Genomic DNA, 11,322 nt, shown 5'->3' on the forward strand with positions numbered 1-11,322 from the left:
ATTGACATTGTCATTTCATTATTACTAGTAAAAAACTAAATGATAGTTCTTTGAATTTAGATAACTTCATGTATATCTGATTCATATACCTGAGTTGACCCTATTTTTTTTACCTGAGTTGGTATTCCATATTGAAACAGACTATAACTAAACTTCAAAGAACTTCCTATGGAAACACCTTCCTTTGTCTTTACCAGAGTTGGTGTTCGGGTAATGAGCCGTACCATTTACCTGTAAAACTGACCTGTTGGAACTACATCGTTTTCTATTCCTATTCAGTCAATATCTATCATGATATGTGTCACTCATACATTGTATCAATAATTTATTCTATTTTTATCAAAATCCTGGCTATACATTTTGATAAAATAGAATAAATTATTAAATTATTGATCTAGCCTTGACACCATACCAGACATGGTGGCAATGTTAGAGGAAACTTGGGCTAGGTAAAGGTAAGATGTGATGACCCGTTTCCATCTAACAATTAAGGGGGTCTTTATCTAGTTAGATGACTGTGTACACCTGTCCTGATCTTCACACCTTATAAGGTAAACTTGGAGGAAGGGGTCATTATTGGGGTCAGTGTAAGTCTGTCTTTTCTCCACACCCTGTAATCACGCTTGACATACAGGTAAATATTGACCTGGAAGTTGGGGGGGGGGGGGGGGGGGGGGGGGGGGGGGGGGGGGGGGGGGGGGGGGGGAGGATGTATCTGATATAACTGTTAAAAGAACTTCATGTATGACCTGGATTTAATGAGGCAGGCATAACAAAAAAAAGTTGGTTTACCAAATAGAAATGTAAGTCTGATGTTAAATAGTAAATCAAAATTAGACATTAGATCCGGAATATGCTTTCAAGGTGATAAAATGCATGTTAAGATAAATATAAACTGTTGGAAGAAAAGTATTTGAAATATATTAAAAACAGTGCTTAGAACTTCGAGTACAAGTTATGTCCAGTACACAATCAAACTCTACATTTTGAGAGACCATGTACAAACAACTTGCCAAATACATTGTTGTTTATTGCCAAGTTTCTGCTAATTGACGTGGCTTGTTAAAACTCTTCAAATCAAAGGAATGCTATCATACATTTTTCAACGAAGTGCCAGATCTTTTCATTTTATATAGGGTTAACTAATAGAAAAAAAATCAATTATATTAGATACTGTTAGTTAAACAACGAAAATGAACCAACAAAATAAGATGATATATACAAAGATAAAACAGTAACACATATCTTATTGTTACATGTTTAAGGAGTCTAAATGTATAAGAGTATACATCTATCTATAAACATTGTGTATATATGTACTTGGTTACAGGTACATGTGATACATGTGGACCCAGGTAGGATTGGGGCCTGATAGGACTCCAGGTAAACTTGGAGTGCACTCCGAGTGCACTCCAAGTTTACCTGGAGTCCAAACGGAGTGCACTCGGAGTGCACTTTGTGTAACCTTTAGTCTACACTCAACTGTATATGATATGTATCTAGATATACACACGATTGTTTTCCTGTAGGACAATCTAAGCCCGGGGTATACCCGATACAAGAGAACATCACGCTCAGTAACAATTACGGAGATATACAGTCAATGTACATCACTTCATCAACTGTACGTCACTTCATCAACTGTACATCACTTCATCAACTGTACGTCACTTCATCAACTGTACGTCACTTCATCAACTGTACGTCACTTCATCAACTGTACGTCACTTCATCAACTGTACATCACTTCATCAACTGTACATCACTTCATCAACTGTACGTCACTTCATCAACTGTACATCACTTCATCAACTGTACGTCACTTCATCAACTGTACATCTTCTATAAAAAAGAAGTCTTATTGAGCAGGTTCTGGCATTACACTTCATACTGGGGTGAACAGCAATGGGGGGGTCATGACCCCCATCCCGGTTGATAAAAACATCCATTTCTCGTCCAGTACTGGTACAGCCTGTGGACGTGTATCAATATTTAACGTATACATGTATATTATTTTCAGCCCTGTCATCACGTATCATATCTACAGCTGCATGCCTCTCATGATAAATGATCGTTTATTTATTGTACAGCAATATAGTGCTGACAACATAGATACACACATGGAAAACACTCATCGGAAGCTACTACCCACAGAGTTTCCAGTCGGTAGACGGCAATTTGGGTTCGATACCTGGTTTCAAACAAAACCACGCACTAATAGGCGCCCCTGGGACACGGGGAATAGAGCAGACAGGGACGCGGTCTGATCATATCCAGGACAGTTTAGATTGTACATGAATTTCTAGATGAAATCTAACTTCTCTGTCGGATTACTAAGTTGTCTTTTGTTTTATAATTGGATTCTGTGTTAGAAAATGCTTGTTGATATTGACGTATTTGTTTGTCTGACAAAAGATTTGTCTCGGCATATATTAATTAACAATCAATCGTAAGTAATATAGATTGCCTACTTGTATGTTCGTCCACAGCGATAACACACGTAGCCTTAATCCCACTACTAACCATTCAACTAATTAATCTCCTTCGGATCAGATAATATCAGTGTGGATCATATTTCCTCCGTTGACTAATTAGACTATACACAAACCACACAGAAGAACGCTTTGCAAACTCAAACGGTACACTAATGGTAAAAGTGACACATGTGCTTCCATTATGACGTCACAAACTATTTACCTGTTACAGTATATACCAACATGGGGTAATAATGTTTGTACCAACCACTTTTACGTGCATTTTTACAAGAAATAATATTTAATCTGGATTTGTATTTTTCTTCCTCAGATGAGTTCAGACATAACACATTTACAATACCCTGGCCGAAACCAAATTTCGTTACATTCAAACTGAAATTGCAAAAACGTCGATATTTTAAATATCATTGTTTACATGGCAGTGTCAATATAGCCTACTTTATCAATACCACAATCAAGGATTTTAGCTTTCAACACACGATGGGAATACGTGTGTGGTGTAAGGCCGCGTCGAGAGCTAAGGGACTAAACTGTCAACTTAAATCATATTAAACCATTCGAGGACGCAGGCTGTTTGACTCTTCACATGAAGAGCCGTTTGGGGTTTTACGTATTTAATTAAGATATATCTCTATCCAAATAGAGATATCTCCATTTTAAATAAGGATATCTCTATTTTAAATACTGTTACCTTTATTTATTCAATAGTTAGATATATATGTATGTATTTTGAACAGAAATATATGCATATTAGATAGAAATATCTCTAATTTAGATATATATAAATATCTTTAATCTAATTGCAGGTATCCTTATTAATAGAAAATACAGATATATCTATTTAATAGAAAATACATATATCTATTTATACATAAATGCAAAATACATATCTCTTTATCTCTGATTTCAAAACGGATATCTGTATTTTATCAATAAATAAATTTATTTCTAAATTAAATAAATGTATCGGAATTAAACAATGAATATTCATTTATTTTGATGGTCGGGAGTGTTCTGCGTGTCAGTGTACCTGATCCCCTACTGTGGTGTAAGCACGCATGCTCACGTGCATGTACATTGTTTCGTGTGCATTTTTGCTGCAGGTTTAATTTAGTCTCCGTCTGCCCCATCGACCGGTCAGACGAGTTTGCCAGGTTGATCCCCCCCCCCCCCCCCCCCCACCCCCCGCCCCTCCCCAACCTTAACTGCTGACGCCTTGTAATGTAGACGATTTATACGCGAGACATTTATTATAATCTATGCACTTAAAGGTTTGCTTTAGAGAAAATAATGCGGCGCGAGTTGCAACAAAACACCACCAGTTAACAGCCCCACATCTTGTATACTATATAGCTACACATGTCTGAGGTCCGTCTCACTTTCTTCAAAACTCTTCTCCAATATTCACTACGCCGAGTTACCCTTACTGCTACATTAAGCTGTCACGAATTCCTAGTAAATTCTACTTTCATATTTCATATATATTGTACTACATATATCAACCAGCGTGGGAGATAATTACTATTAATGGAATTCCACATTAGATCGCCGCGGCTTGATACCTGCTGTAGTAATTACAACACACACGAGTATTGTACGAGCTTTAGGCACAATAGCTCCAAGTGTACACATTCCCGACACATTCCCGACACATTCTGAAATGTCAACACTACAGCAGGTGGATGGTGCAGCTGAACGGGGGTCTGGAAGGGGTCACGGGAGACGTATTGAGGCTCCGTCGTCTGGAAGGGGGTATAGGGGGAGACGTATTGAGGCTCCGTCGTCTGGGAGGGGGTATAGGGGGAGACGTATTGAGGCTCCGTCGTCTGGGAGGGGGTATAGGGGGAGACGTATTGAGGCTCCGTCGTCTGGGAGGGGGTATAGGGGTTAGGAACTCGGTCGTCTGGGAGGGGGTATCGGGGTTACGGGGGACGTATTGAGGCTCCGTCGTCCGGGAGGGGGTATAGGGGCTACGGACTCGGTCGTCTAGGAGGGGCTAATGTAGACATATTGGGATTGTATAATTTTATTCTTTATAACCAGTGGCGTCATTGTCAATATAAATCGGTCAATATTGTATTGTATGGGAAATGTTAATAGGACCAGAGTAGTATAGGCTGATCGCCCTGAATTGTAAATAATAACCACTTCCGTCGTCAAGATAAGAACATGAATTTTGAAATATCATAAATGCCTTAGAGTTTACAATGGAAATGAAATCAGGTGAAATCCAATCTAACACCACATGCCTTCGTTACGTATGGTGTAAACCACATGTTAACACTGGTCCAATATTTGTACACTTGACGACCGACGGACAGTCACCATTACACAATAAACGGCCGACGGACAATCACTTATTACACAACACCCTAGCGGCATTCTCCGAAGAGGTCATTAACTCTTTGTGCGTTTCCGGTTGTACGAAAGTCGTAATTATTACCGGGTAATCAGATAAAGTATCCACCTCTTTTGAGGTCAACACTATATATCACCCTATATATTATTATAACTGGAAACAAGGCACAGGCTCTGGCACACATTGTCCTATGAGGACGCTATTCATCATTGACACCGTTATATTATACCGACTTGTATCACACAATAAAAACTTACCATTTCGTGGAGGGATTTGATATCACATGTTTTGATTTGTTTTGGAGGTTCCCCTGTAGCCAATTCCTCGTCTATTTCCTCCTCCATTTGTACTAGAGTAGGAGCTAACATTCCTAACTTCGCTCCAACTCGAGCTATTTCCAAGAGACACAATACTACACTTTTCTCATTTTTTCTCAGCACTAAATCATCGGTTTCAAAACACAACACATCCGGAATTCCTAAATGTTTAGTCCATGTTATAAACTGTGATATGTTATCCCTGGCCTGGAAGGTTTGGGGACGGACGTCCGTACGGTACTGTACCTCGTATTTGGGCACTTTGAGGTCGCGGACGAAATTAGAATGCATTTCTGTTTGGATCCCTTTCTGGGTACGCTCTGTGGCATATCGACGGACTTTATTAGCGTGTTCACACAACATCACACCTGTCTCCAGGACCTCAAAGAAATTATCCACAGTGATAGTGAGTTTGTATAAACAGGTAAACCAGTCGGCCAGATCCTCCTTCATAGCATACAGGTATTCATCGTTAGTCTTAAAGGTAGCGATTGGCTTCAGCTGCAGGACCAGGAGTGTGTTCGTGCCCCCATTTGTCCCGTTAGGGTCACAACTCCCATGGGACGACTCCAAAGATGTCGACACAGACATCTTAAATGGAATCGGTTCAAATCCAACGAAAACACCTTTTATAAACGAATTCGCTCACAATAAATAGAAATAATCCCACACAACAGTTTTAAATTAAATTGAATTATCACAGCTTTCGACGGTATACTATGTAGGTATACCGTGTGGTTTACCTGTACAGCCCCCGACCCCACGGGACCTGGAGGGGCGAACACCTAGATCGGATAGTTACATACTGGCACTGATACGTCCGTCTTCACTGGAGAATTACATTAACTCCTCCGAAATAAGAATAACTTACGTTTCCAATCATTTTCTCCACGTCGATTTCCTACTTAAGACTACTACGGTGTTGAGTGTATGTACACACGAGTGAGCGTCAATACTTGGTACGACAATCTCACCTGACATAGCGGTTTAAACAGGACACGAAAACTGTATACCTGTAAATTTGTACCTGTGAAATGTACAGCGCTCCATGAAAGGATTAATCTCCCGTTAAAGGTAAAAGTCCGAAAGCGCCCGACCATTCCATACTCGGTAGACTTACTACCTACCTACTTACATACATGTATATATATTTACCTACTCCCTGGCGTTTTGTCACCAATCCACCACGTGACAACATATAGGTATATCATTTGAATGGCAGATTATGTATGTATTTATCCAAAACACCGGTTAAAATTCACGACTGCCAGAATCCTCTACATGTATGTACAGTATGTACTGCTGTTTTGTAGAGTAAAGAAAGACACGCTAATATAGATACCCATCTGGCTGGGCTGTGATATCGTTCTCAACTCAATATGTTGGGTCGACTGGCTTCCCATGCTTACTTACAGCCGACACATATATCATGTATATATCTGTAAGGCACACATCCTCCTCTCACACGCGTACAGACATTTCTGATTCCATCATTTACACACAAAACGATTACGTATTACACAGAAAACACGTGTGTGGGTGTGCTTCAAGTACATAAATACGTGTGTATCTGTCGTAACAACAGCCACAGATCGATAGATATTCTGCCTCTACAACATCAGCGCCATGTAATCCCTAGTTTTGTATTTTAGCTTAGTCAGCCTCTGAAAGCTGCAGTGGAAATACGCTTCAAAATCGGCTAGCTTTCAGAAATGTTAGTAACCGTTTCTTCTCACGTAAAAAACGACACTTGCTGATTATATTTTGACATTCAATGGGTAATTTTCGTTTCCTTTTTGTCTCAGTTAAGTATGATTGAAAAATGCTTCCGAGTATTATAATATAACTTCGTATATGCAATGTTTTTTTCTTGTTGTAAACTAACTATACTTCGCAGGGCGGCGAGGCAGCGCCGACCAGAAACACGCGACTCGGTTTTCATATCGTCATACAGGCCCTCGTTACCTGTTTGTTTGATCGAACATATACAGTTAACGACGTCTGGTGTGATTAAACCAACATCTCTAAAACGATTACAAAAGATGTCATCTTGTGTTAAATACATCGTAGAAAATACACCATACTGCGTCGTGGTTCCAGACATCCAACGGAAGTGACGTATACCCCACAAGAAAGAGACTTGGTCCCACATGTCAAGCGGAAATGACATAGAACAACGTTTGATTTTCAAGAACATTCAATATAATCACTTTGGGGGTAGGTTTCTATTTTTTTATTCATTTTTTATTATTATTTTTAGGGGTTTTTTTATCAAAAATTTCTTCGTACTTTATAAAAAAAAAAAGATATGTTGTTGCGATTTGTATAAGTTGAGATTTCATGCGGCGCACTCTTTATTCTTCTTTCATTTTTAGTTTTTTTTTACTGTTGAATTATTTTTGTAATCAGGAAAAAGAGTTTATTTTTGTGTATACCATGAGGTGTATTGAGGTATTTTAGAGTGAATACGGTAATCTAAACACTCGTACATGTCCATGAAGGTCTAGTAACTATATGTGTTTAGTCAGTGCCGATATCAGATCATAGTAGTTTATATACATTCGAATATTCACAAATAAGATAAGACAGATTTTAATTGTATAAATTACACACATTATTTAATATCATTCCACAACTAGTTCAAGGTCGACTTCGTTTAACACCGCCAGTTTTCCACCCAAACCAATTCAGATCCTCGATAAAATCATATCAAGTTTCCAAACACTTCATTAATTTTCTGGTCTGTTCCTAATGTATATTTGATAACATGTAACTCACTCAGCATTTATTTATAACACTATTTACTTCACGTTCTCGATAACAAAATCCCAGGCGAGCACGTGCACTTGCGATTTCCCACCGGAGCAGGAAGGTTGCACAGCGAACTGCTTCACTTACTGTATAAATAAATAGGAAAATACATTCTAGTACAGTATTATGCATTAGTAGGAATAAACCGCAAAATGTTCACGTTTTCCTACAAATTAATGTAAGGTAAACAGTGCATCAACTAGCAACGACTAGATCATTGAGGCTAAACGTATCCTGGTTTTCTGGTGAAGACTGACCTTGAGGCTAAACGTATCCTGGTTTTCTGGTGAAGACTGACCTTAGTAAGACGTCAAATGGAACCACCAACATTGAATACTACACGGCAAACGGTCTGGGATCAATACCACGGGGACTTGGCATTATATATATATATATATATATCTTCTGAGTTATATTTCTATTTGATGATCAGGTTCATTCGACTTTTGTCGAACTTTCATCATTCATTGTTTCCTTTCCGCATGTTCTGAAATAAAAGGACCTGAGAGCGGAACCTTTGGACTTAAAATTTGCAAATACATGTATAATATAAACATGATCTTGTTAATTTAACACAAGAGAGGACGAAGTCTGTTTTTAAGGGGTTTAACGTCCCCGTAGCCAGGATCATATAGGACAGAGAGGATTTGGTTTGTTTTTGTTTAACGTCCTATTAATAGCTAGGGTCATTTAAGGACGTGCCAGGTTTGTGTGGTGGAGGAAAGCCGGAGTACCCGGAGAAAAACCACCGGCCTACGGTCAGTACCTGGCAACTGCCCCACGTAGGTTTCGAACTCGCAAACCAGAGATGGAGGGCTAGTGTTAAAGTGTCGGGACACCTTAACCACTCGGCCACCGCGGCCCCAAAAATGAATTAAAAGTAAACTGTAAATGGTAAGTAACAGATCGCATTATATATAGTTGTTGTCCTTATATAGATGTGGAATTCGCATCAATGTTGATTGATTTATATTGTGTGCGGAAGTCAAATATTTTTAATATTGATGGAAACTATTTTGAATAATTGTTATAGGTATCTGAATTCGTTCAAGTGAAACATGAAAGGGGTTCCTAATCGTCACCCAACTACAATTCAAAGTTCATTTAATCATTTCTTCCCTTATTATCTTTGATGGATAAGGCCCTTAACGCGAACAGACGATACCACCATAAGCTCAAAAGGGGGGAGGACTGTGAAATTACTTGTTATTAGTATATCCGCCCTGTGAGACTTTTAGATAGGTATAATTGAAACCACAGCCCATAATTTGATAAGTTCTTTGTTTCTAACGATTCTCCAGACAAGTCGATTCCCTGTTGACTGTTTTCTAGTTCTTATACCCAGCGCGCATCTGGCTCTCTCCATTATCCTAGCCATCTTTTTTCCACAGAGGTTTTTGTTTCCTTCATCACGTGACTTATGAAACTGACACCCAACATCTGGCAGCACAACTGTGAAAGATTGACATCCTTCGAATGAAATGTATTTGTTATTTCACATATACTTTGTATGATAACGACTGTAGTTTTTACTTTCCAACATATGGTATGTACAATTATACATAACATTGTTAAAGTAGTTTGGGGAGGTAAACTATTAACAGCTTTAAAATGAAGTCCAGGTTATGGTAAATGAATTAGACACAAATAGATACCCATCTCTGGTAATAAACACTAGGTCAAATAGATACCCATCTCTGGTAATGAACACTAGGTCAAATAGATACCCATCTCTGGTAATGAACACTAGGTCAAATAGATACCCATCTCTGGTAATGAACACTAGGTCAAATAGATAGCCATCTCTGGTAATGAACACTAGGTCAAATAGATACCCATCTCTGGTAATGAACACTAGGTCAAATAGATACCCATCTCTGGTAATGAACACTAGGTCAAATAGATACCCATCTCTGGTAATGAACACTAGGTCAAATAGATACCCTTCTCTGGTAATGAACACTAGGTCAAATAGATACCCATCTCTGGTAATGAACACTAGGTCAAATAGATACCCATCTCTGGTAATGAACACTAGGTAATCTCTGGTAATGAACACTAGGTCAAATAGATAGCCATCTCTGGTAATGAACACTAGGTCAAATAGATAGCCATCTCTGGTAATGAACACTAGGTCAAATAGATAGCCATCTCTGGTAATGAACACTAGGTCAAATAGATAGCCATCTCTGGTAATGAACACTAGGTCAAATAGATAGCCATCTCTGGTAATGAACACTAGGTCAAATAGATAGCCATCTCTGGTAATGAACACTAGGTCAAATAGATAGCCATCTCTGGTAATGAACACTAGGTCAAATAGATAGCCATCTCTGGTAATGAACACTAGGTCAAATAGATACCCATCTCTGGTAATGAACACTAGGTAATCTCTGGTAATGAACACTAGGTCAAATAGATAGCCATCTCTGGTAATGAACACTAGGTCAAATAGATAGCCATCTCTGGTACTGATTTGTGACAATGCTGTGTTACTGGTAATGATTTGTGACAATGCTGTGTTACTGGTAATGATTTGTGACAATGCTGTGTTACTGGTAATGATTTGTGACAATGCTGTGTTACTGGTAATGATTTGTGACAATGCTGTGTTACTGGTACTGATTTGTGACAATGCTGTGTTACTGGTACTGATTTGTGACAATGCTGTGTTACTGGTACTGATTTGTGACAATGCTGTGTTACTGGTACTGATTTGTGACAATGCTGTGTTACTGGTAATGATTTGTGACAATGCTGTGTTACTGGTACTGATTTGTGACAATGCTGTGTTACTGGTACTGATTTGTGACAATGCTGTGTTACTGGTAATGATTTGTGACAATGCTGTGTTACTGGTACTGATTTGTGACAATGCTGTGTTACTGGTACTGATTTGTGACAATGCTGTGTTACTGGTACTGATTTGTGACAATGCTGTGTTACTGGTACTGATTTGTGACAATGCTGTGTTACTGGTACTGATTTGTGACAATGCTGTGTTACTGGTAATGATTTGTGACAATGCTGTGTTACTGGTACTGATTTGTGACAATGCTGTGTTACTGGTACTGATTTGTGACAATGCTGTGTTACTGGTACTGATTTGTGACAATGCTGTGTTACTGGTAATGATTTGTGACAATGCTGTGTTACTGGTACTGATTTGTGACAATGCTGTGTTACTGGTACTGATTTGTGACAATGCTGTGTTACTGGTAATGATTTGTGACAATGCTGTGTTACTGGTACTGATTTGTGACAATGCTGTGTTACTGGTACTGATTGGTGACAATGCTGTGTTACTGGTTATGATTTGTGACAATGCTGTGTTACTATT

The 11,322-nt window shown here is 38.8% G+C and overlaps 1 protein-coding gene across 1 annotated transcript in view; it reads right to left on the reverse strand.

The window, feature by feature from the left end:
- The window catches only part of LOC117333056 (mucin-5AC-like), a 141,832-nt gene extending 135,284 nt beyond the window's left edge, over positions 1-6,548 (reverse strand). The window contains exon 1 of the mRNA XM_033892179.1: positions 5,112-6,548. Within this exon, the coding sequence (XP_033748070.1) occupies positions 5,112-5,762 (651 nt within the window). The 5' untranslated portion in view covers positions 5,763-6,548. The remainder of the gene's footprint in view (positions 1-5,111) is intronic.
- Positions 6,549-11,322: the final 4,774 nt, after the last annotated feature.

Source organism: Pecten maximus, chromosome 8, assembly GCF_902652985.1.
Source record: "Pecten maximus chromosome 8, xPecMax1.1, whole genome shotgun sequence".
Lineage (NCBI taxonomy): Eukaryota > Metazoa > Mollusca > Bivalvia > Pectinida > Pectinidae > Pecten > Pecten maximus.